General features: G+C 44.0%; 1 protein-coding gene across 3 annotated transcripts; it reads right to left on the minus strand.

Moving 5' to 3' along the window:
* Positions 1–1423: 1423 nt before the first annotated feature.
* fli1rs (Fli-1 proto-oncogene, ETS transcription factor-related sequence) lies at positions 1424–26606 on the minus strand. 3 transcript variants are annotated; one of them, XM_036135511.1, is made up of 10 exons: positions 26403–26606; positions 14696–14901; positions 13571–13740; positions 9309–9512; positions 8550–8636; positions 4752–4823; positions 4604–4666; positions 3130–3177; positions 2538–2624; positions 1424–2320 (listed from the first exon to the last, which is right to left on the minus strand). In XM_036135511.1, exons 1-10 carry the CDS (start codon positions 26418–26420, stop codon positions 1797–1799), a joined length of 1479 nt encoding a protein of 492 aa, XP_035991404.1. In that variant the 5' UTR covers positions 26421–26606; the 3' UTR covers positions 1424–1796. The 3 variants fall into 3 exon arrangements, with proteins under 3 accessions (XP_035991404.1, XP_035991405.1, XP_035991406.1); XM_036135512.1 differs by lacking the exon at positions 26403–26606 and adding an exon at positions 25942–26206; XM_036135513.1 differs by lacking the exon at positions 2538–2624.

A 26606-nucleotide genomic window follows, 5' to 3' on the forward strand; every position in this document is an offset into this window, starting at 1 on the left:
AAGGAAGCGGTTATTTCCAGGGAGGCATGACGGCTGTTCATTCAGGCAGTCAGTCAGAGAAGAGAAGAAGCAGGACGTAATAAAGTGGATTTTTGGAAAACCCTTTAAACAGAGGATTGCTGCAAAGCCATCAACAATGCAGACGACTGTCCACTGTGGCTCTACGCTCTTTCAGGAGGAGTGAATGCTGCTTGGAGAGACTTGATGCAACCTGCTGGGTTTCCTTAGAGAGGAAACTTTCTCACCAACCTGGAGGATCTGATGGAAGCTGACTTTGGAAAGAACCTTGATGATCTGTTTTGGGAATTGGTGCTCTATAAATAAAATTTAATTGAATTTAATGTTTAAATGTCAATGTGGTATTCTCTGGTCACTGCTTTAGGATCACGCTATGTTCTTCACAGTCGATGTGATCCCCTCATTCCCTAGTTCTAATGCCAGACACTCTTTATCTAACCCACAACAAATATAGTAGCACAGAATACATCAAGTCTGTTGGATGCAATTTTATTTTTCTGCTTTCCATTTAATGTATATTTTGTTTTCTGTAACCTTTATTTGTTCTTACCTGTTTATTCCTTAGTTATCTACTCCTTATCCACTTAGGTATGGAAATATTAACTGGGTTTTTGTGTCCTTTGTTTTTTTATCTGTGGCTTTTGTTTAGTCTTTTATTGGTTCAGGTTTATTATTCAACATACTGTTTCATGTTATAACATGGATGTCCATTTATTGTGTTCATTGTTGTGTTAAAATGTCGACTGAAATCATTTTGAAATATTAGCGATATCCTGTTTACTGCGGCTCCCCACACGTCTCCTCTGCTCCAATCAACCACAGAACAGCAGCTTAAGGCTCCTGCATAGTTTGAGTAAATAAATTAATAATTTAACCATCTAGCACGTCTTACAGAAAACATGAACTTTATCTTCTCAATTATGTTGAAACAGCTGTTTATGTTGAAAATATGGTGTCGACGAATACAGAGAATCTGGGGATGTGGTGCAACATTTATGTTTGCAGCAAGAACACGACTGGTTTCCTTTCCTAAAACTCATCTCATAAATACATAATAGATGCATGTTGTGGTTCTGGTTAACTGGGTTTTATTTATGCAGTTATCAGTTCCATAAGATGCAGGATTTTGCTGTGTTTGTAGATTTCCACTGATGCAGAGAGAGGGAACTTTGGTCCTCTTTTTAAAAATGGATTTATTCTAATATACACATTTATTTATGGCACAGTTTAAAATATTTTATTATGGAGAAATCTGAAATGATTAAAACTGGTCATAACTTTGCTAAACCAGTTTTTAATCGAGTTGGGCTACAGCTTTGCCTGAGTTTGTGCGCTGGAGATGGATTTTTACCAGAAATGTCGTAGAAAATGTGTTGATGGTCCAACAAAAAGAAGCAAGAGGCAATTTTTTAGCTACAGATAATGCATAAATGTTTTATTGTGTCATGAAAACGATTCTGTACAGATTGTTTTACAAAAAGTCATCTTTAAATGCGATAACTTGTTTTTCTTTTAAGTGAAGTGATACAAACAAGCATAAAACGGTTTATAACAGGTGCTATCAAACAAAACTACTTACAAACTGAATGGAAATGGAAATTGAATGCATACACTGCGCCGCCTGAATGTTCGGTCTCAGTCCAACTCTCGGGTTCTGGTTCTGAGCAGAACGCTCTGAACGCGTGATAATGCCTAGTGGGAGAATGGACCGCAGCGTCACGTCGCCTCATGGTCAGACGGGGTTCAGCGCTTCGGTTCCGCCCCGGATTGTCCCCTCATCAGTAGTACGAGCTCAGGTGAGAGTGAGCGGCCGGATGTCGGGTCATGGGCGATCCGGGGTAGATGGGGCTGTTGGCCGAGTTCCAATACGTCGACGGGGGGCCGAAGAAATTCCCGGGGGAGACGGGCATAGGCCCGGGATGTCCCCCCATGAAGTTCATTTTGGGCTGGTGGCTGTGGTACGGCTGGACGTACGACATCTCAGTCTGGTACTTAACGATGCCGCCCTCCGCGCCGTGGTTCTGGTGCGCCTGCGAGATGCCCTGGAAGTCGAACTTGTAGGCGTAGCGCTTGCCGTGCACCTTGGTCATGATGTTCTTGTCGTAGTAGTAGCGCAGGGCGCGGCTCAGCTTGTCGTAGTTCATGTTGGGCTTGCTCTTGCGTTCGCCCCAGCGCTTGGCCACCTCGTCGGGGTCGGTCATCTTGAACTCGCCGTTGGTGCCCTCCCAGGTGATGATGCCGGCGTTGTTGCTGTCGGACAGGAGCTCCAGCAGGAACTGCCACAGCTGGATCTGACCGGAGCCTGCCAGGAGAAACGGGGACGTTAAACTTGGACCTGAAGCGGGTTTATTCCTTTGTTTCTCGCTTTTAAACGTTAAGCCACACGCACCTCAGACAGCTGTTTAGTTTTTCTAACAGAACACAGATCTATCAGGTCAGAGGCTAATTTCTTTTCACCAAATGTGACCTTTTCACTGTGTGGCTTGGAGCAGGAGATGAACAATAGGGCAGAAACCTACCCACAGGCCTGTGAGCGCTGGGGTCAGGCAGCTTGTACGGACTTTGTTTGCCTGTTCGGTTCTTGGAGGAGCTGAGGACTTGGCCTTCTGCGAGGAAACAGAAGGGCAGACAGTCACTTTGGTGAGATGGAAGCCAGATTTCAGGTCCGGCTGAATAGTCCAAGGTTTCTGAAGGAGTGAAATGACCTGGAAGTGTCTAAGCAGCCTTGATAAAGAGCTGGATGGATTCTTTACATGTCAGGGAAATGAGCTTCAGTGCTTCCTACATCATCTCCTGTAGCCCAGGAAGCACTGGACCATCCTTCACGGATAAGACTGAAACTTTGAAATCAGAAGCTGCTTTGATCACTGAAAGGCCCAGATTAGCAGAACCCGTTGCTGGGTTTTAGGACTTGAGGTTTTTCGACTATTCCGCCGGTCCTTGGTCTTGGTGAAAACTGAGGCTGGCAGAACCATTCCTTGATGGTTCCGTTTTTGTGTCAGCCTTTTCTGGCTTATTTTCAATCAATTTGCCAAAGCAGACAGTGTAAAGGCCTCATTTGTTTGATTTTAGTGTTTTTTTTTTTTCTGTTTTCTGGTTTAAGACCCTTACCTGGATTGGCCAGCCGGCTGCTGATGGGCCCTAGCGTCTGATACGGGTCTGCAGAAAAGAGAGGGATAGTTTTTTAGACATTTTCTTGGTTTTAAGTTCATTGTTCATGTAAGCTAATCAAAGTCCACATTCTGGACCTGCTGTTTCATCAGGAAATAAGGAAAGCTAGCCGATTCCTAATTGAACCTGGTTTCCAAACCTCCAACTAATTCACGTTCTGAGATTTAGGAACCAGGAGAACAGATCCAGGAGGTAAACCCAGGCCTCCCTCTCCCCTCTCCAGTTCCCTCTGCAGGATTCCAGTTTATCCCTAAACCAGAATGGATATGTAGTTCCTCTACTGAGTCCTGGGTCTGGACCCGGGTGTCCTATCAATGTCTCTCCAGCTCCGCTGTGCCGTCATTCAGGAGGAGAAACTGGAACCATTCAGCTCAACGATCAACTGTCTTGTTGGTTTTGTTTCTCTCTTAAATGGAAACTTTAGGAAGGTTGATGTGAAGAATTACAGTTTATACTCTTTCTGCCATATTTTCCTGCCAAGCAGCCAGACCTCCTTAAAATGTGGACAGTGGTATTAAACAGGCTCCTCAGATTTTCTCAATATCTCTTCAAGTTTATTCGTGGCACTTGGTTGCTTTTTCACATTCGCTGATTATTATGAGACGAGTGTTTTACTTAAGGCCTTTACTCTGACATTTGTCAGAAGAAGGCTCATGAATGCATGAAGGACTTCTTTGTTCCAGGTTTTGGTTCCTGATTCTTTGTCTAATTTCTTTAGTTTCATCTGTAAAAAAACTGTTTCAAAGAACAAATAAATGATTCCTAGTGGGATGATTCTAAAATATGCAGCTTTTCCCACCAGTGGAGGACTGGGCTATAAAGTTGATGATCACCTCCTGAAGGCCTGCAGTTACCTCCTTTTTAAACAACATTTTCCACAATATGCTGCATGGCCGGGTGCAAAAACAGACCCGAAAAAAACAGATGAAACCCACTGATCCGTGACAGGACTGCAACTATGATCACCTCGTTAAGATGCATCAGGCTTTTTCTATCAATCACTAGCCGGGCACATTTCAAGAAGATGTGAGCTCTCATAAATGAAGCCGGCGCTGCCGAAGCAAAGCAGGCAAGCAGGGCAACATTAAATGTCATCGTCTCAAAATTTAAAATCCCAGCGGTATTAATTCCTGAAATTAAACCCGTTATGAACTGGTTTCAACCCCCAAACTCATGTCAACTCAATTGTTTCAAAAAGTGATTTTGAAGGACCTTCAGACAGCCAGGAGGACTATCTGACAGGGAGACCTGTAACAACCTGCCAACTGAGAGAGACTTAAGTTCAGTTTTCACACCTCTGCAAAAAGCTAAATGTTTTCAACACCCGATCATTTGGGTGGGGGGAAAAATACGCCATGTACCAAAAACGACCTTTTTCTTTAATGAAATCAAAGGATGTGTGAGTGGTTGGTACCTTGAATGATTCTGGGCGTAGGATCCGCTACTCTGCTGTTGTGTTGGTGCTCGATCGGAGAACCTGGAAACCAAAAGATGGACGTATTAAATGTGGATCGTGGTTCTGTGTCCATGCATGAGTGGTCTGTCTGTGTTCGCTGTCCTACCTTTGGGCACCGCAGCCGTCATGGTGTTGGTCGGCCAGCTGTTCCTGCGGCTGATCTCATCAAAATTGCTTTCTGCAGCGACACAAAGAGGGGAAAAAAAGGATGAAACTGGATGTTGGTGACACAAACATGTTTGAAGTGGACCCGGCTCGGCGGGAGGAGGAAGGAAGCCACCGGAGGCCCAAACGATAAGAGTCTGGAGGTCTGAAGATGACCCAGAGTTTCTTCTTGGGTGAGCGCTCTTTTGTTTGGGGCCACCAGCAGATGAAATGGATTGTGTCCCAGGAGCAGGACCCGTAGCCCCCGTTTCCTCTGTCAGTGCAGCTGTTTCCTGTCTGAAACTGGCTGTTGAGTTTTGGACTCGTCACACTTTTTGTCAACAGAAATTTGTTGGAGCTTTTTACACTTGAGGTACTCGGTGAACGCGTTTCTGAAACTCAACACGTTATTCTTACGTCCCTAAATCAATCAAGAAATTTCCTTGCAGTTTTATTTCTCACCAGACTGTGACTCACAGGAAACGGTGGCAGTTATGAAAAGATCTTTTGCATGAATTTGAATCGTGCAAACTTTGAAGTGACTTCTTTCCCTTGAGGGGAAGTTCTGTCTTACAAATATCATCCAGAAGTAAAATGCTTGGCTGAGATGAAGATGTTCTTCAGCCCATCCTGCAGGAAAAGCATCCAGATTGATGCGGTTTGAACAGAAGCTGTGGGTCTGCAGCTTCTTATGTAAAGACACGGAGCGGTAAAAGTGAGATTTTATTTAATCTCTTTGGCCTTTTGAAATATTTAAATGAGCCATATGTTTACAGGATGTTACTCATTCTGCTCACAAACGTGTGAAACTCTGCAGCGCTGGCGAGGCATCTAGAAAAGGTTTGAGCAGAAGTTGGAGCTGCTGTGGGGAGTCTTGGTCTACACCTGACAGGTAAACCTTCTGCAGGGCGTTGAGCCGCCTTCTGCTGATTTACTGGATCAAACACTGATTTTTCCCTTTCAGCTCCTCATTCGTTACATCCATGAACCTTTTCTCTGGCCTTCCTCATGTCTTCCTCCCTGACGACTTTAGTCTAATATATCCAGTATTTTATCTGATCGCTTTGGATGGTTGGTTGCAGGAGTTTGAACTCTTCCACCTTCAGTAACTCTGTTCTTTGCAGCTTCGTCGCTCCTAACCTCTCACCCACACGTTTCTGTCTTTCGTTGTTCTTCTTTCTAGACCAGAGCACACCTCCACCTCTCTTTTTCTCACTACAGATCACGGTGTCGTCAGAGGACACGCAAACCTTCCAACTGACCACCATCAGAGTCTGTGGAGGACCGGGAACGTCTGTCAGATCCATCAAGAGGCAATAGACTCAATAATTCACCTTTAAAGAGTCAAATATTTCTTCTCGTGGGTTATTTACAGCCCATTTAAACCTTCTAGATAAAATCAGAAGGAACAGAAAATGTGCTCAACATCACACAAGAGACTAAATGAAAAATTAAAGGAAGTCATGATTTAGGCTCTCTTTTGAGCTCGTAAACGCATCAACAGACTGGATGTTCTTTATTTGAATCAGAGGGTTATTGGCGTGCTTTGGTGCCAAAATGGAGATTACTTTAATATTCTATTAATTTTATCAATACATCTGCAGGATAGTTTGTCCTGTTTGTCTCTGTGTTGCCCTGCGACAGACTGGCGACCTGTCCAGGGTGTACCCCGCCTCTCGCCCAGTGAACGCTGGAGATAGGCACCAGCAACCCCCGTGACCCCATGAGGGATAAAGCGGTTTGGAAAATGGATGGATGGATGGATGGATCTGCAGGATACTTTTTTATTTTATTTTTTACATTTAATTGTTTCCTTTCTTTCCTTTGTGACAAAGCTTCTAGTCAGAATGGCTCATGTTACCCTGAGCTACCTCTATAGTTATGCTGCTATAGGCTTAGGCTGCTGGAGGACATCAGGGTCTATTTCTCTAACTCTGCTTAGTTCTCCTACTGCTCTCCAATTTTCATTGTTTATTGTTATTCCAACTTTTAACTTATTGTTCTCTGTCATTTTTCTCTTCATAGAAGGTACACCTGGTCTGGCGTTCTGTTAGCTGTGACATCATCAGGGGAGGCAGGTCATCCTCTATTACCATCTAACATAGAAAGTACTCCTGGGTCAATGTGAGCTTCTGAGCTTTCTGTGTCTCTGCTCTGTCTTCTCTAAGCCCCAGTGGGTGGAGGCAGATGAGCGTTCACACTGAGCCTGGTTCTGGTTCTGCTGGAGGTTCTCCTCCCTGTTAAAGGGGAGTTTTCCTCTCCACTGTCGCTTCATGCATGCTCAGTATGAGGGATTGCTGCAAAGCCATCAACAATGCAGACGACTGTCCACTGTGGCTCTACGCTCTTTCAGGCGGAGTGAATGCTGCTTGGAGAGACTTGATGCAACCTGCTGGGTTTCCTTAGAGAGGAAACTTTCTCACCAACCTGGAGGATCTGATGGAGTCTGACTTTGGAAAGAACCTTGAGAAGGTGTGCTGTGAATTGGCGGTACATAAATAAAATTCAATTGAACTGGATTTAATCAAACTGAATGGTTGAAATAAAGAAAAGTCCACACCATTGATTGAGAAAAACATGAAAACAGAACTTCAGACTCCTAAAGTAACTGTGTCACTTTAAAAGCAAAACTTTAAGCAAAAACAAGCTGTAATGAAGTTAAATGGTGATGTTGGTAGATTAAGGTCTGGATGTCTGTGTAACGGACCAGATTCAAATCTATACACATAAACAGCAATCTTCAGGAAACTATTTTTATATTTTTTTAATTTTGGTAAAACTGAAATTTTTTTTTATTTCAAATCTTTATTGCTTGAATTTTTAAAAAATAAAAATAATTTACACTGTCTAGAAGAGGCAAACCCTGTTCCTGTTGCAGCTGAATGTAATACTGACATTACTGATCATGCTATAAAGTATTAACTTTAGGTTTAAGATCGGATGTAATTGTCTGTCCCAAAAACGAGGAAAATCAATCCTTTCACAAGTATTTTTGCAGCACCTCTAAACTGCAAAATAATTTAAACCATTGAGGTCCAAGGGCCAGTGTGCTGTTTTAGGTGTTTCCTGCTTCCACACAGCTGAATCTAATGGGTGCTTAATTAACAGTCCTCTGCAGACCTGGATGACAGACTGAGAAGGTAAATCGTTTATTTGAATCAGATGTTGAAGCAGGAAGGGATTTAAAACAGGCAGGAGGCCGGCCCTGGAGGACTGGAGTAAGACACGGCTGATTTAAATAGATTTGAACATTGAATGTTTTCCAGAGAGAAGATATAAATCCAAAGATGCTCATAATCAGAGATTAATTTAATGGACCACTGCTGGTAAAAAATGCTGCTGTTACAATCTGTCCCAAATATTGATTAAAAAAAAAAAACAGTAAAAAAACTCTGGATAATATTTAAACCTGACATGATTGATTAAGCCACTCAACCACAGCAGGACTTAGTTTCTCAGCTGCCAACATGCAGGTTTAAATATAAACGGTGTTGTTGGAGATAATTTATGTAGAGGCTAATTAACGGGGGCCAAACACACATCCTTCAGGCACACCCATCATGTAACCAGAGCAGACTTTCTTACTCTCATGTCAAACTGGGTTCAATGATTGGACTCTGCTTTTAGAAGCAATAAGGTGTAGAAGACTTCTTAATCTCTTCATGTAAAAAGTGTTTGTGACATTTGCAGCACCTTAAAAGCTAATATTAAAAAGGGTTGATTGTTTTCATTTTGTGTGTGACGAAAGTGGAAATCTCACCTGATTTTACTTGAAGTCGGGGCGGTGGAGGTTGTGGTGGAGGTGTGTTGGTGGTGGGAGTTGTGGAGTATGAGAACGTAGGGCTACCTGAGGTACAACATGAAAAAAAAAACTGTTAGATACCCAGCATTCACAAAGTAGTTTATAATCAGCCGTTTTCTCTGCAAACGTCTCAATACAGAAGGACAATTTCCTGTTGGATCTTCAAAAAAGTGTCCAGACAGGTCTGCAAGTCTGGAAAGGTTCAAGAAGAAGTGACTCCAGCTGAGGTCGTTGGAGTTACTACTTCTTGAAAAACAACTTGAGCATGACTGTTGCAGTGATTTGCAGAAGCTCGATCAGCTGCAGCGACGGCGACATGATGTCATGCAGAAAAAAATCCAAATTCATCATGAAGGTGCATTTGTAGAAAAGTTGTGTGCTGGCAAAGAGGAGCGCCCAAAGACCTGCTTAGCGGTGCAGCGGTTCACGGCTTCATCTCAGTAAAGAGAGGCAGAGGGCCTGCTGCTGTAAACGTCTTCACACTGTGGTTTTAATGTTAGATTGAACTTCTTCCAATAAACAAAAGTCTTTTCAGTTTAAATGCTTGATTATATGCATGAAATAACGCTGTTTTTTCTTGGCAAATCTTAAAATTGGTGCTGATATAATTTAAAAAGCAGCTGAGTCATCCAGACCTGAAGCATGCACTAATGAGGAGCTGTGAAATCTACCAGATGAGCCGCAGTGTTATCTGCAGCGCAGGAACGCGGGCCTTACTCTGCCGAAGGTAATTGAGGTGAGAGAGCAGGATGTCGGCGTTGTAGGCGGACGTGAGCCGCATCATGTCGTCTTTGGTCATCTTGCACAGCGCCTTTCCGTCCAGCGCCTGGAAGAGCGAGACGTCCACCTCCTCCAGGACGTACTCCTTGATGGCCCAGTCCAACCACTGCCGGACGTGGTCCTGGCTCCACACCTCAGGATCTGGAAGCAGAGTGAGGGAGGGCGGCATGAACACACCGGTGCCTTTGTGTTTGCTGTTTTAGAGACTCTTAATTATAATAAAACAAATGTCATATAAACTGTAGTTACTTTGTCTGTAAATAAGACAGGGGTTTCCCCTTAAAATGGCACAGCCTGAGTCTGAAAGGTTTGAGCTTATCTTAAATATGAGTTAAATGCACATAGCTTACCGCGCTCACAAGCTGAACCTGCTAACTACCTCCATGCATGTTGGGTTTTCATTTTATTTTGAGACGCAGTAACAGTAGTAAAGTGACAGAAAGGATGGAGTCATACAGAGAAACTGTGAGGAGAAGCTATGTAGGCATGATTAGTTTGGAGGACATGAGGGTGCAGAATAACAGCGGAAACTGCTCAGTGATGCTTGTGATTTTGATACTGATTGTAACGTTGGTGATAAGCTGAAGATGAGCGAGCTGTGAAAACAGAAACCACGTTCAGCTCCGTGTTTTCTGCTCTCATTACTGAACACCGCCGGCTCTGTTGGAGAACAGGTGAGACGTTTATTTACAGGCTGGACAGGTTCTCCAGTCAGCAGGAGGAAGAATGTGTTGGAGGTATGCAGATTCTAGAAGCATCAGTTTTAAATATGTTATCGTTTTAAAATGTTACATTAACAAGTCTTCGTGCATGGATTCCCCAAACTAATTGAATAATAATTATTGTTGTCTTTATTTTAATTTTAGGCACCTGGCAGGATCCCGGCAGTTTGGAGCCAAAGAACACCTTAAATGAATAAATGTGAATATAAATCACAGGTAAACGTAAACTCTAAATGTTTAATTACACTCATGTAAAAGTATGCAGGCTCTGATATTTAAGTTAGATTAAATGCATATTTATGCATATTAATCATATAATGCTGACAAATTCCTTATAAAACATTTCAGAATTTTATCTTATGTCTAAAACTGCGTTTTAGGGCTGGCCTACATGTAGCCAGATATCTGAGAAAACAAGTGATGTTTATGCTTTTTGGCCTTGCGTCCACATAAAAACTCAGTTTCACATCACAAAAAATGGAGATATGTTTTTTTATAAAGCATTTTTCCATAACGATTCAAAGTGCTGTTGAGAAAACGCAGTTTTTGTGTCTGCGTGTGAACAGGGCCTCCTCCCCGCAATATTTTAGGTCATTTATCTAATTTTAATATCAAAGATAAACTAAGTAAATGCAAAAAAAAAAAGTTTTTAACATTTATTTATTAAGGGGAACTCCTTCCTGTTTACTCCCAGCCCTGAAGAATCAAGAAACCACATAAATAAAAATCTGACATCATGAAGCTAAAACATCTGATAAAGGCACACCTCATGGCCAAACCCAAGGATGAGAAACAAAATCCCTGACACCCATCAGTCTGGAGAAGGGCACCAATCCAGTTCTCTCGCTTTGGGACTCAGGAGAACCGGTCAGAACCGTTATCCACATACGGAGAAGACCTGGAGAAGTGGAGAACCTTCCCAGGTGGGATGTGAAATGTCAAAAGGAACGCATCAGTCAAACATGGTGTTGGTAGTATGATGGTCTGGGGCCACTTAGAGACCGCTGGTACCATGAACCTTAAGGGAGAATATCCCACCATCGGTTTTTGGGCTGAAGCTCATTTGAGCAGCATCAGTCCAACTCTGACAGACAGAAACAAAACCCAGAAGATTTGAAGATGCTGTGGACTAAACTGGCTGATGCTCGAAAACTGCATCTGAATCAATTCTGTAAAGCAGAGTGGGTCAAATTCCTCCACGCTGATGGAGAACAGAGTTATCTCAATCGCCTGCATGGAACCTGCTGCTGTGAAGCACGAAAAAATTATTAGGGTGTGAATACCTTTCCTCTAAAAAGCCTGGATGTTTTGAAGCTTTTTTTCCCCTTATTAATTAAACTGTACTGTAATTGAACTGAACTGTAATAGCATTTGAGTTGTTAGCATGAATGCTTCGTAGAAATAGCTGCGTTTCATTTTTCTCTGTAAATGAAAACTACCTTGTTGGTAGAAAGCCAGTAAAGTTCAGCAGCTCCAGTGGATCATAACCAGGAATCTGAGGTTGAAGCTCTCTGCTGGTAAAACGCAGTAAAACGCTTTACTGCCGTGTTTAGCTGGACTCGATCCACTGAAATACTTTGGCACTGACTCAGGACGCTGGTTTCCAGAAGCGAACAATGAGCGCGTCATGTGAACGGCCAGCAGAACTGGACGGCAGCGTCGGGGCGACCACACCCTGCTCTCCTGATTGTTCTCGGTCAACGAACGCCTCCCTGATGCAACATCCGCGTATTATCCTGCAGAATAACGCCGCTGGTGACTCCGCGGTGAATCTGAGCTTGAAATGGTCCCCCTGACTGCACCTGAAGAGAGAAACGACCCCAGAGGACCGTCTGCGTGTGTGAAGCAGCGTAGAGGAGGAGGGCCTGATTACTTTTAGAAGGCTGGAGAAGTTATTCACAACGCAGACAGCAGAGAGTGACTAAAACGTCTGATAAATAAGAAATAAGAAAACCATTTCACCCAGAAACAGCCATGACTTCACTGAGAGACCGTCTTGTTCAAGGTGACATGAAGGCAAATTAGTAATCTCTGATAATTTTGGCTGTACGTCTGGTTTCACCAGACAAATCTTAAAAAACAGATGATATTTCTCAACATTTGCGTCATAGTTTAGTCGTTTTTTTCGTCTAATTCCTGCTCATAGTTCTGCCATCTAAAGACATCCATGAGCAGCTGAGAACCAACAGCTCTGACGTCTATCAGTCTGCTGAGGGTTACCGGCCTTTGGGCCTCCAGAGAACCACCGTCAGAACCATGATCCACACATGGAGAACACACGGAACAGAGGAGAACCTTCCCAGGAGAGTCCGACCCATCAGAATTACTCCAGGAGAGCATCAACGACTGATCCAGGAGGAACCAGGAGAACCTAGAACATCATCTAAAGCTCTGCAGGCCTCAACGCCTCAATCAAGATCAGAAGTCATGATTCAGCTAAAAGAGAGAGGGACAGACTGGGACCTAACAGAACACAAAAGCCTGGTTCACAATTACCAAAGAACATCCTGATGATCATCAGGACTTTGGAGAACATATTCTGTGGGCTGGTGAGGCTGATGAGTGGACCTTTCTGGAGGTCCCGTCTTGTCTGGGTAACAAATTCACACAAAGAAGCCTGCTGCTGCAGTCAAACATGGAGGGGGTCTGGGACCGCCCTGCTTCTTCAGGACCTGGACGACTTGCTGCGATTTATGGAACAAGGAATTCTGCTTTCTAACTAAAATTCATGAAGAAGGTTCAGTTTGTGGACTCCAGCTGACACGAGGTGAAGCAGCAGGAAAATGATCCAAAACTCACCGACAAGACCACCTCTGACTGGCCGGGAAAAGAGTGGCCTAGTCAAAGTCCGGGCTTGAACCACATTGAGAGCTTTAACGGGCCGTTTGTGCTGGAAAACCCTCCAATGTGTCTTAATTTAAAAACTCTGTGAAGCAGAGAGGGACAAAATTCTTCCACAGTGGTGGCTCTGAACAAATTAACAAATCATTTAAAAACTACATTTAGTATCTTCTCAGGTTATTTGTTGTCTAATGTTAAACTATGTTTGATCATTTAGGAGCGACATAGATGAGTTTATTGTAAGGATTGTGCATTTATTGGCTTTAAGGACTCCTGTTTTATGCAGAAGCATCAACTCTAGATTTCCGATTCAGGTTATTGAAATGTTTTCTGTTCAGATCTGAAAAGGGAAGCTGGACAGATTAAAAAAAACACCAACGTCCAACATCCCAGTTCACTGGATCTAAATCTGCCCCTTTTTACTTTTCCCACTGCTTGAACGTGTTTGTTGGACCCCTGCCGTCCTGCCGGAGCATTTTATAGGAGCTAGAAGCTGCAGCCTGTGCGTCTCAGAGGGCGATCAGACACACAAACTCTGAGTCAGTTACGGCTGTTGCACAAGCCGAGCTGTGTGCCAGCCGTTGGGAAACATCTCGTGATGCAGGACGGCGGCTCATGTGAGACGGCTGGCCTCACCTGCGGGGACGATGACCCTCTTCTCCTCGGCGGGGTTGTTGCTGGGCGGCGTGGCGGTCTGGGGGCTGACCCGAGGCTCCGGGTAGGACGCCTGGTACGGCAGGGGGGCCCCGTCGCTGCTCATGTGCCGGGAACGTTTGGTGACGCTGCAGTCCACCGGAGAGCCCCGGCTGCAACAGACACACGGGAAACTCTGGTTTTCTCCACAGGATCTCAGATTTCAGGTGTTTTCTGAACGCCCTGATAGCTGCAACCGCCGCTCGTTAAAGCCGAGGGGGTCCGCTGTGGCTGCTAATCTCTGGCAGCAGGGAAGATTTTGCAACATTAGTGCATTTCCTCTTGCATAAATTTTATCTGTTGGTGACAGGAGATAAAATTAGGTCCCATCAGAATAAAACCTTTCTGCTGAGAAGTTGACCACTGCCTGCTTATCACTAAATAGAATGACTTAAAGCAGATTAACTGTTAAAATTTAGATACTAACATTTTAATGTTCACCACCTGCACATAGCCTACTTTGTTGTCTGACTTAGATTTTCATTTTAATTTCATTTAATTTAGTTTAATTCGCACATTTCCTATGAAGGGCCTGAGCTCTTGGTCTGACGACGATGATGCAATCACTGAATGAATTTTCTATTGGGAAGCTTGAAATTGTCCTTTTTGCCCAAAAGCATCTGTTGAATTGCAAACTGCAGCTGCAGGTAGAGGAAAATGTGGAGTTGAATGCACTTCAGATCAAATGAAGTGAGCGCATGCAGACGTTTGGTCATCTTTTAATTCAGTTCAGTCTAAATCTAAAGTTTTCTAAAGTTGTACTATTTGACCTGTTAGTTTAATATTAAATTGATCCACTTTTTATCTGTAAAGGAACTTAAACGGTTGCGTAAATAATTGAAAGCTAGTCTTGTAGTAGCAGGACATTAGCAATGGTTTCCTCCCAGCGCAGATGATGTATATTCCTTCAGTTCGGGTTAAAAAAAGAACAAAGAAACAATCAGAGAGCTCAGTTTGGATCCTGAACGGTAAACAAAGAATTTAATCGTCTGGAAAAACCCAGCCAGACCATGGGGGAACCCGTCCCCCCTGCCTCCACCCCCCCGTGTGGCCCTGGCCCTGACTCACCTGGTTCCGTTGACGTGTTCGGATCTCTTGCCGGGATTCTGTGCCGCAGACCCCACCCATTCCGACTCGGTGGGCTCGGGACTGGGCCTGGAGGCCTGGTTGAAGCCGCCGGGCGACGTCATCTCGCTCTTCATGTGCATGGCAGGCGCTGCTGAGAAGGCCGGCTCGAATATGGGCTGATCTTCACTCACCACAGAAAGCGCTTCCTGTCCAACACAGAACCAGCAGACGCTCAGGATGCATGATGGAAAATTTGGACCCTATACTTCATTTAACCTGACTGGAGATTAAAAATTAATTTAAAAAAAAATACATTTCTCTTTTCCAATTTCCATTTTAAGATTTTATTTATTTTCCAGGATTAACTTTTCTAATTTCTCACTTGATTTTTGAGCCCTTTTTTCTCTACAGTAAACTATTTTCTGTAAATTAGCATGTTTGCTGTTTTACCCGCTGTGCTCCAAACATCACAAAAACTCTGAAAGTGTCGCTAAAACCCGGCCCGTCACCTGAGGCCCGGCCAGCCACCTGCTAGTGAAGCTGTGCCGATGCATCTGTGGGTTTTCTGTGAAACCAACGTCGGGCTCAGCAGTTAAACTCGGGGTTTCAAGTGAATGGACTAAAAGGTGAAATTACAGTGTAGTTACTGTCAGTGGCAACGTTCTCTGGTTGATTTAGTGCAATTTGTTTTCAGAAAATCTATTTTTCTCTGTTGAACTTAGATAAAAATCAGGATTTTCCCTCCATTCTCATCTAAACCAGTTTGATAAGTTTTTAAAAAAGAATTTTCAAAGCAAAAATAAACTGTTAAAAAATGGTTGTGCTTTGGAAAAGTTTCTCCCCAACATGAATTTCCTTTTAAATGTTTCAGGAATATCAAAAAAACACTTTTTGTTTGAGATCTTCTGGACCTGGTCCTTTCAGAGAGGTCTTCTAACTGGATTCTGTTAAACGGTTCTTTAAAAGAAGAAGATTGACTCATTGTCACATTTATTCTTTAAATAAATGCAGATAATGAGCCAATCTGAGGTAACTCGTGTTATCCAGGAAATAATCACTGGCAGCAATCATACGGCAAGATTTGGATCAGAATCGGTCAAACTGAAACTTTCCACCGATATCGAGTCTTTGTGGAATATCTGTGTTTGAATGAGATAATTTTCTGGAGAATCTTACACATGTTTGTGCTGTCTCCGTCAGACCAGTGCACCCAGACGCTGCAGCGCTTTCTTTCGCTAACGAGTCATTTTGTCATTTTGAGTCAGCAGCAACTCATTTCAAATGAACTGCCTCACTGCCCCATCAGGCCGCCTAATAGGAGGCAGCCATGCGCAGGCCGGGTGGACCACTCTGATAAAATCAGCCGATATTTGGATATCAAATAAGCGTTGCACACATGCTCCGCTAAGCTCCTCCCCTTGCGCCTGTTGTCCGTCTCACTTGGTGACGTGGCAAAGAAGGAGCTGGCTTGTGTGTGCAAGCCTGTCTTACTTGAGTCTGGCCGCTAGCTGCAGGGCGGACGGGTTTTCCTGATGCTTTGTTTCCTTGTTGCTTGTCTGTTATGACCGACCAGAGGCATCATGACGCGACCCGTTTCAAAGGCCATGGACTGCTGGTAACAGTCTGGCTCATTTAAGACTCAGTTTGGACAGACTGGAGGGGTTAGGGCAGGGACTGGGGTCTTCTGGAGCTGCAGGCTCCTCCCTGGGTTTAATGAAGAATTTAATAACTCTACAGAAACTAAAGTTCAGGGGATTGAGTTGGATTTGTCTAGTTGGGACTTTTTCAACTTGGGTTCAGCAGTTTAATGTTGGTAACTTTTGTAGTTTCATAATTTTGAGGAAATATACATCAGCTTTTATCAAAGGCTGAAAGCTCGTCAGTCAGGTTAAGACTGAAACAACTATATGTAAAATGTCCAAGTAGCTGATGCAAACTAAATGTTTTATCGTGTTATTTACTTTGAACCCTCTGGCAATTTAAACTCATTTTTCATAAGTATATCATAATATAAATACACACAAAACAAGTGTTGTGCACATCCAGGCAGAATATTAAATAAAATCCCTTAAACTGCTAGAATATTTTAGATTTTTTACCAAGTGAGGTAAGATTGGAGTTGTTTAAATTCTGTACAAATCTGGTTTGGTCTCGACAAGCTGTTACCTTTAGCCTCCAGAAACAGCTAATTATGGATAATTATTAACTTTTTGAGCATTTTTTGTATTCAGACATTTGAAAATTCCAAACATTTTAAAATAAAAAAATATTTGCACATTTAACTGATTGTATCTCATTAAATCAGCGGCACAGACGGTACTGTATGACCTCAGCTGTTAAACATGTTTATTTTTTTTATTAAATATATAAAATGAAGAGAAATACCAGCTTACAGGCCCACTTAGTGTTGACTTCCTACTCTGATTGGTAGAAACTTGACTTTGACAAGAGTCTAAGAAGACCAATAATAGAAATACGGCATGTGGAAAGCACGGCTTTTTAAAATATTATAATAAATATGTTAATTGTTGCTGGATGCATATCAAATCCTGAGTTAGCGCTCGGAACGTGCTACCAGCATTTTAACTACCTGCTATTTCATTACTTTATCAGCAAACCGGGTTTTATAGCAGGCAAGTTGTTGGACGTCATTATCATCCTCCTGTTCAGGAGATGTCGTATTTGAGTGGCAGATTTTTATCCATCGTATCCAAACATTCATGTTCCAAGATGAAGAAACAACTGAACCTTTAAATCAGAGGTTCCTCACCAACACCTCCAAATCCAACATGGCTGCTGTGTATTTAAATAACTGCGTTAATGCATTGGGTTTGCGTTGCCCTGTGATGGACCAGCCACCCGTCCCGGGTGTACCGCCCCCTTCGTTCCTAACCAGAGGAAGCAGCCCCTCATGTCCTGCGTGGAGAAGCAGGTCCAGAACAGATTTTCAGCGCTAACATCAGTCAGCTTTATCTTCATCCATGTGCTGATTCCACTGGATGTCGAACTTATGATTAAAAACACGCGCCGTCATTCAGAGACCCGACTGCTGAGTGAAATGGCTCCAACAGCACATCGCTGCTCCTAATCCTCACCTGAGCCAGGTGTCCCCCGTCAGGTGAGCACACCTGCATCTACCTGAGTTAAGCTGTCTGCAGCCCCTAAAGAAGCTCCTCCACGCTGGTTTTTTCTACGTTTTCTACCACCGGCATGCCGGCTGCTCACAGATCAGATATTTTACGCGTCGTGACGTGGATGTGTGTCACTTTACGTCCCACTCAGCCTGTTCCTCATGGCTTCTTAACCACGTTGGTCACCTGGTAAAGCAGGAACTGTTACGGCTTTGGGAGACGATAAGCTGGTCTGAATGAACTGCATTCAGTCTGTTGTTCAGGTTCACATTTAGCTCTGTTGGATTTGTTAGAGCAAAGTGACTACTAGACAGTTTTACTGATGACATTTTAATAAAAGCACTGAGGATGTCCAGATAGATGTTTTCAGCATCAGCATGCTGCCTCTTAGATGCTGACCCCTGGAGGTCCACCATGTTAGATTTCTAGATGGACACGGTTTTTACTTCAATTCTGCTTCTCAGTAAATTTGTAATTCCCCAAAACATTAGCGAGGTCGTTGACCCTAAACCTAAAGTGGCGTTTAGTATGAGAAACATTTCTGAGGCTTCATAACTGAACCTTTCACTGGTGCAGGAAGCTTGGCGACCCGATGGGTCCATTTGATTGGGGCCCCTGGCATTATGTTACGGTTTATGTTTTCTGCATGAAGTGAACAAATCAAGTGAAAGAATAACTTGAGATCCCAGCATTGCGGTGATGTTTTAATGTTGTTTTCATCGTTCCTTAGAACCACGCATCTCAAACTTTAGTACCTCCGGTTCTACGCGGGCCAACTTGGGCAGAGCTCAGAAGATTTTCGGCTTTTCCAGGTAAAACTACCTGTGGTGTAGAGCTCCAAAGCAGCGCCTAAAGGCCCTAAAGGAGCTGAGTTATTTCATCACACTGATCATTGCCTCCTCACAAACTGGAGGAGGTGCAGTGGAGAAAGCTCCAAGTCCTGCCGGCACCAGCAGTGGATGAGAGGGACGCTTTGACTTGGATCTGGGAAGGTTCCGGTTTCAAGTTGAAAAACCACTGGGACAAGACAGGAGGATGTGTGCTTCTATGTGTGGAAGATTCATTTTTTAAATCTGAGGTTTTTACTGCACTGGTTTGATGCAAAGAAGCCGTACTGCATTTTGAGTTTGTTTTTGGTGAGAAACCTCCGACTTTCCCACTGAGAAGTCAGACTTTGTGGCACTTTTCTGATCATTTTTCCAATGTGGAACTTCAATAATTCAGCTTCTGAGTAGAAAAAGTGAGAAGCATAAATAACCCAACCAATCATGAAGATTTTGTTTAAATGTTCTTTTGTTTTTAAGACCAACCATAAAAAAAACAAGAGAAAGGTCCAGTCCTGCTGTTTTCACATGTGTGTGAACATCGTTGTTCTGGGAACTCTGAGAACCGATGCCCAGGATCCTGTTTGTCTCCAGCAGGATGCAGGATATAAAATGTAAGTCAGACTTCAGCGAATAACTGAAACTTTTTGTATATTTATTTAAAGCGATGTGAATTTCGCCTCCACCTCCACCTTAACGTGGTGGAGGGTCTGTGTGCCCCTATGATCCTGAGGCTATGCTGGTTGGAGCTTCAGCTCCTGGTAGAGTCTCCCAATGTGAACTGGCCTCAGCGGAGGGGGTCAGACTGGCAGCGATTCCGGGGGCAAGCCTCGCCCGGATAAGGGAGACAGAGGCTCCCAGGGGGGAGGAGCTCATCAGCCAGCGCCTGGTGGTCGAGCTTTGGCTCCTGGTGCTCGGCCGGTCTGAGCCTTAGAGATGGGCGAGGAGCTCAGAGTAGAGCTGCTGCTTCTCTGCATTGAAAGGTCTCTGCTGAGGTGTCCTGATCTGGATGCACCTGGGGCGCCTCCGTTTGGAGTCTTTTCAGGAACGTCCCACTAAGAGGCGACCCAAGAGAAGACCCAGACTCCCTGGAGGGAGTAGATATCCCATCAGGCCTTGGAAGCGAGAGGAATGTCCCGGTTTCCCTCCTGGATCTGGTTCCCTGCAACCCGATCTGTGATGAGCGGAATTTAATGGGTGGATTCTAACTTTTAACAAATGTAGAGAAATATTTTTATTGGTCTTGAAACAATATTTAAAAAATGTTGAAGCTTATTTGGATCCACCACATGTAACCAAATGTCGCCCTGTTTTCCCACCCTGGATCAGTTGGTTTGAGTTTTACCCGCCGACCGAACAACGAGCGATGACCCTGAAAGAAGAAGCGGATCTTTAGGACCCGTTATGGAACCGCGTCCTGGACACCAGGGTGGAGCCCTTGGTTCTCCGTGGTGAAACCGTTTCACCAGAAACATTTAAATCTGATGGACTTGAGCTAAATCTGGCTGCTGGACACGCAGGAACTTTCAAGACTTAAGAACGAAGAACCTTAGTTCCATAGAGCAAGGTCTTCAGATTGTAATTGGATTTTAGACAATCAGTCACTAAATTTAGAGGTTTTTCAGACAAAGCAGAAGAGACTTGAAAATATTTCTGCTGAGGCAACCAGCGCTCCACCAGAACCGGGAAAGAACCGGAGGAGACAGACGATGGAGGGACTGTGGGAAGCTGGACTTCAGTAGAAACATCACAGTTTTTGGTTGTATTGAAATGAACTAAATCAGATAAATTTGTACTGATCTACATTCTGGAGGACTTGGACCATCAAAGGGTGGCCTTTGTTGTTACTTGGTGCATCTGAAAAGCCTGAAGCTACCAGAATATCATCATATCCATTGTAATGTCGTCTTATAATCTTTTCCCTCTGAGTTGGACAATATTTAAAACAGACAAACTTTATTTGCTTTGCTAAGAAAACTGCATACGACGCTTAAACCTCCGATTAAAAGCGTTGCATGTTTAGCTTAAACAACTGCAGCTACGGGAGGTTTTTGAGCGTCTAAGAAAAGCTCTGAGCAGCAAAGTGAGAAATGTAGCGTTCAGAAATAGTGCGAAGGCAGCCAGGAGGTTGTCTAATCTCACATGACATCAGTAACCTTAACCACAGTTTTATTTTGTCGTTAGGATCGGGGTTGCTGCGGGGGAGGGGTGCAAGCTCAAGGTGGAGTCTAATTCAGATTTAACTCCGTCTTCCTGTGTTCCTCTGAACACAGAGGCCTCCAAAAACCACCCTAAGATGGCACTTCCATCCCGCCCTCTTAAGCAACCGGGCCTGTTGTTCTTGTCTGCTCCTCAAATTAAGTGCGTGCATGCGCGCCCCAACCGCCGATTGAGAAGCGGGAGCAACGCGTGTTTGTTTAGAGGAGCCGAGCATTGTCTTCGGGCCTCGTACGTCAGTGCCGTGCTTTTTCAGTGGCCTACAGGAAACGGGGCCGCCATGTGCACAGGAACCTTTTGGCATAGGCCAAGGGAGAGGAAATGGCGGAGATTGGGGGGCAGGGAGGGGCGGAGGCACGCTGTATGAATATGGGTCATTTTAAAGCTGGAAAACAACTCGGCTCGGGTTCATTGGACAGAAAGGAGAGCACAAACTCGTTTGAAGTGCCGCCACGGCATTGTTCTTTCTTTGTGTTGTTGTTTTTATTTTAGCTCAGTAGCTGAGCGCTGGAAACCACATCTTAATGCATGGCACACAGTTTGGCATTTCCTGAACGCTGCAGTGAAGCTGGCTGTCAGCAGCGTGTGGGATCACTGCAGCTCCTGACACGAAAACATGCTTCGCACCGATCAAAACCTGCACTTCTGTCTGTTTCACATCAGTTGCACATGAAGACTTCATTAATTCTTCATGGTTTGGCGCTCGGCCTTGATGCAGGCACCTGCTGCAGGCCTCAAACATCCTGCAGAGGTGTGATCAGCAAATTTTACACATCAGCCAACGCACCAGAGCTTAGAGGGAGCCAAAAAAAGCCGTTCTTAGTTTAAAACCAGTAGAGCTAACACAGCCTGTATATGAAATCAGCAGAACTTCAGCATTAAGCTTTTAGGGCCTAAAAGAACATTTAAAAGCAGTCTGGGCTTCCTTTCCAACGTCTGAATGCCTGATTAAAATAAATAAAAATAAAAACACGCACAGTGCCTGAAACAATGTTCAAGCCCCTGAACTTTTTTCATCCTTTTGTCACATTACAACAACTTCAGTGGATTTTTGGGGGATTTTCTGACAGATCAGCACAACGGGAAGCATTCACAGCTGCAGGTCTTCTGGGCGCGGCTCCACCAGCTCTGGACATTTCTGCTTCACTTTACAGAACATCTCACTGTGAGTCAGATTGGACGGAGAGCGTCTTGCTACAGAGTCTCAGTTGCGTTCAGGTATAGACTTTGACTAGGCCATTTTAAGACATGAACACGCCTTGATCTAAACCCTCCCATAACATCTCAGGCTGCTTGTTCAGGCTGGTTCTCCTGCTGGAAGCTGGACCTCCACCCCACTCTCTGGTCTTCTGCAGCCTCTAACAGGTTTTGTTCCAGGATTGTCCTGAATTCAGCTCCATCCATCACCTCTGCTGAAGAAAATGATCCCCACAGCATGATGCTGCCTCCACTGTGGGTCATTGTGTGCTCACAGAGATGTTTGGTGTTTTCCACAACAGAGTAGTTTGCATGCAGTTTTGTTCTCACCAAGGAGCTACTTTACCCGAAGGTGAACTGCAACTAGGACTTCTTCTGGCCAATCTCCCATGAAGACCAGACTCATGGAGTCCACCACTAATAGTTGTCCTGTTGACAGATTCTCCCACCTGAGCTGCTGATCTCTGCAGCTCCTCCAGAGCCTCCTTGGTCCTCCTGCTTCTCTGATCAATGCTCTCCTGGTCCAGCCTGTCAGTCCAGGTGGACGTCCATGTCCTGGTAGGTCTGCAGGTGGTCCATCCTCTCTCCAGGTCCACATGATGATCAGAACTCTGGGATGTTGTTGTAGAACCTGACCCTGATGTAAACTGGACCAGAACTTCCTCCCTGACCCGTCTGCTGGGTTCCCTGGTCTCCATGATGCTGGATGTTCTCCACAGAACCTCTGAGATGATCAATGTAGAGCACACTTTTTGAAACCTTGTTTCATTTCCCTTCCACTTCACAATTATGGACCAGTTTGGGTCGGTCGGTTTCACAGAATAAATTACCGTGAAGCTGTTAGTTGAAACGTGACAAATGGAGGAAAGGTTCCAGGGCTGGGAATCATTCTAGGAGGTTCTGGAAGAGGTCAAACCTTCGTCTTTGGTACCAAACTGATTGAGGAAAGCGTTTATTCGGAGCAGTTTTCAGATGACCATTGCATGACGTAAAAAAAAAAAAGGTGACTTTCTTACGTGAAACGACTGTTGTTTTGGACTGATTGTGGTCTGTTTCTCTTTCTGCTGATGTAGTGAAGCTTCTCTCTCATTCTGCAGAGCCGCTTTACTCTGTGCAGAAGTGAAACTTTTGCCTGAAGGCGGGATAAAAACTGACTTCTGACACCAAACTCTCGCCAGAATAATAAACACTTGACAAGTTCCTTTCATTCCTGCCGATGTTACGAGGATCCTGTGTTTTGTTCTGCATGTGAGGCGGGTAATAAGGCCGTGCACCTTTATCTGTTTCTCTCTGCTTCTCTCTCTCTGCACACTGATACAAATATACCAAACTGTGGCCTGACCGCTGATGCCACAACTGACTTCCTGTTCAATGTGTTTCAGCCTGTTGCTCAGTGACACAAAACAACTTTTTAAAAAAAACATGACCCTGTTGAAGCAGATGCTGATGTCCTAAAAATTCTCGGAGCCTGTGCAGCTTTTCACCCACTGCTGCTGCTGCTGCTGCTGCTGCTGCTGCTGCTGCACAAAGAGCAGGTCCTGCATGGAAACTTTTAGAAAAGATGGCTGTGCTGTCAGCAGCTCTGCAGGTTGCATCATGCACCGTTGCCCAAAGCGGCAGCAGCAGCAGCAGCGGCGGCAGCGGCTCTCAACACGATCACAGGCTGTTTACAACACAGATGTTTGCCTCCTTTAACAGAATAATGGCAAAGATCAGCAGATCTCGCCATGTTGGAGGATTTCTTCATCTTCTTCGTGCTCATGAAACTTTTAGACTTGAGTGCAGCACAGCAGTCAAACATCTCTATCAACAATTATTATATTTCTGGGAAGCAGTTTAATTGAATTTATTCATTTAAAAACTTTTTATTTTTTTATTTCTTGCAGTCAGTGCATTTGTTTTTGTTTTTTTATTTACGTTCTTGTCCTGTTCAAATAACTCAAATAAGAAACTGTATTTCTTTACCCAGGCTGTTTTCTGCTATAATTTATCCAAAATTAAAGCATTGTATAATTTAAGCTATGAGAGGAACCTAAAAACGGTTTAAATTCACCAACTTCAACACTAAACAGACTAATTCAGGTGACGTTTTTTTCTCTCCACTTAAAACTATTTGTGTTTTTAAGATGTCAGATCAGTAAATTTCTGTATCAAAGAGAACTAAATAAAAATGTCCTTTTGGCTTCAGAAAGTATCTCTTATTACGTCATATTTCTTTATCATAACTAAATAAATTAGTGTTTGGATGTGTCCCTGATGCCTCTAAATAAGTTCTGCATGAAAAGCCACAAAAATAGCTGCATTTATAGAGGTTACAAGTAAAAAAGGAAGGACTTCCTCAGCCTGCAGCTCAGCTTGTGGTTCACTTTTCTTCTTGAAACCACAGTCATATCCATCAGTTTGTGACACACTTCTGGGTCATCGCGTCTTTAGTTTTCACACTAAGAACTGCTAATAAAGACACTTTTTTTTGGTTCAGCCGCCTTTCAGGGAATTCAGCCACACCTGAATAAAAATGTTGGTTTAGATGAATGTTTTCTTACTGGTTACTGTGAATTTTATTTTAAAACGAAAAGCTCGGTTATTTAAGTATTTGTGGGCTCTTAAGTTTTTCCTCGTTGCGTTTTTCTAGAAACTACAAATGTCTTTTTTTTTAGCTCCTTTTTTTGTGTTTTTATTTTAACGCAGATTTTAAACGTTTGAGCTGATTTGTTTCTTTTTTTTACGAACGTGAAGCTGGATTTTTAGGGAAGGAGCGACATGCAGCCCGAGGAGGCCTCAGATGGAGTTGTGCAAAGGCGCAGTCCTCCATATGGCGCAAAAAGCAGAAGTAGAGGCTGAGCGAGCTGAGTGTGCAAAAGGCCTGCGCGGCTTTCTGCGGGCTTTTCTCTCTGCGGGGCCTGAAACAAAGCGGCAGGTTCGGTGGGTCCAGGGGCCCGTTCTGCGCGGCCTTTTGTTGCCTTTCTGACTTTTTGTACGCGTGTGTGTGTGTCTGTGTGTGTGTGTGTCTGTGTGTGTCTGTGTGTGTTCTGGGGTCCAGGGTGCGGAAATGTGTGCGGAAAGTCTGAGGTTTGAGACAGGAAGCCTGCAGAGTTCAGATAACGACACCTGACAAGCGCTCCCGTTTGCAGCCATAAATTCTCCTTAAAATAACCCGCAAACACAATCTGCAGCGCGGAGCTCAGGAGAAAAATCATCTGGAAAAGAATCATTAACCTTCACCAGCAAACAATCCCACAACCGACCGTTAGAATGACACCGAAACACCAGAAATCAGGAGAAAGTTCACATTTTATTCAGAATTACAAACCGAATTACGCATTTTTATCTGAAAGCGAATCCGGTCGAACCGAACCGCTGTTAGAGGCCAGAAATGGGTCAGAACACATGAAAGTTTGTCCGAAAGAAAACAAGAAACGAGTGAAATATTAGTTCCTCAATCTGAGGCGCTTGTTTTTGTAGAAAAAAACACGCATTTAATTTAGATAAAAATGAATGTTAGAAATTATTCTACTTCAACCCAATAAAATCGTGTATTTTTTAAAAGTGTGAAATATTTAAATTAGTTTGAAAATCGGAAGATTTTCTAAAAGTTAGATTTTTTTTTAATTTCAAAACGTATTTAAAAAACATCCTTTCCAGTTTTGCTATGAATAATTTAGCTTCGGAACCTAAAATTTTACATTTATGATGGGTTATTTTTCCCTTTATTACGCAATAAGTAGGTTAAAGTTTAAATTCGATTTAAAAGCGAAGTTTTTTTCGCGAAGCAACAAAAGGCCCACGGGCCTCTGAGTCTCAGTTTCAACACGAAGAAGCAAGAAGCCGCTGGCAGAGGGTGAACAGGTGGACTGGACAGGTAGGAGCTGAGAAATACCAGTTAGTAGCTGGGAATGGATCCTCCTGCTCCGGTTCGATCCATGACGCCTTCAGTGACACCTGCTCTGCGCGCATCTGCGAGATCCGTTCATGGACTCCTTCCTTCTCCGTTAAATTCAAAAAATAAAACCAAAGAAAAAGCTCAGCGTGAGTCCACGCTCCGTGTCTCTGCCCGTGGTTGCACTCATGAGGCAGACAGAGGGGAAAAAACGCGAAAACGTGGGCAGATTCCGCTTTTTACGCGCGCAGCCGGCCACCAATTAGTGTTTTTATCTGAGTGTAAAGATGCAGCGGTTAGTTGTGTTATTATAGAGCCGACATACAACCACGAACGGGAAGGAAGAGGAAATTTTGTAGCAGAAGGAAAGAGTGGGGAGCCTCTCTCACTGCGCAGTCTGCTGTGGGTGGCCGCCCGCCGCATCCAGCGGCTCCAGCAGCGGCCCCAGCGGCACCTCTTACCTTTATGGAGCAGTCCATGTCGGCAGCAGCGGCAGATGTCTCCAGCTCTCTGGCATTTAGTCGGTTTGGGGGGAAACTTGGAGCCAATTCAGCCTCTGACCTCAGTTCACTTCGTGCAGCCTTGCATTGCCTCTGTGGCGCAAACCATTGCAGTCAGTTTCTGCTGCACTCTCTAACCGGATGACAGCTCTTTTTTTCTCGCTC

Source organism: Fundulus heteroclitus, chromosome 3, assembly GCF_011125445.2.
Source record: "Fundulus heteroclitus isolate FHET01 chromosome 3, MU-UCD_Fhet_4.1, whole genome shotgun sequence".
Classification (NCBI taxonomy): Eukaryota; Metazoa; Chordata; class Actinopteri; order Cyprinodontiformes; family Fundulidae; genus Fundulus; species Fundulus heteroclitus.

Coding starts and splice junctions, on each gene's coding strand:
- fli1rs (XM_036135511.1), bottom strand. Junction 8,637..9,308: donor CCTCAATTACCTTCGGCAGA/GTAAGGCCCGCG, acceptor GTTGTACCTCAG/GTAGCCCTACGTTCTCATAC. Junction 3,178..4,603: donor TACGCCCAGAATCATTCAAG/GTACCAACCACT, acceptor TCTTTTCTGCAG/ACCCGTATCAGACGCTAGGG.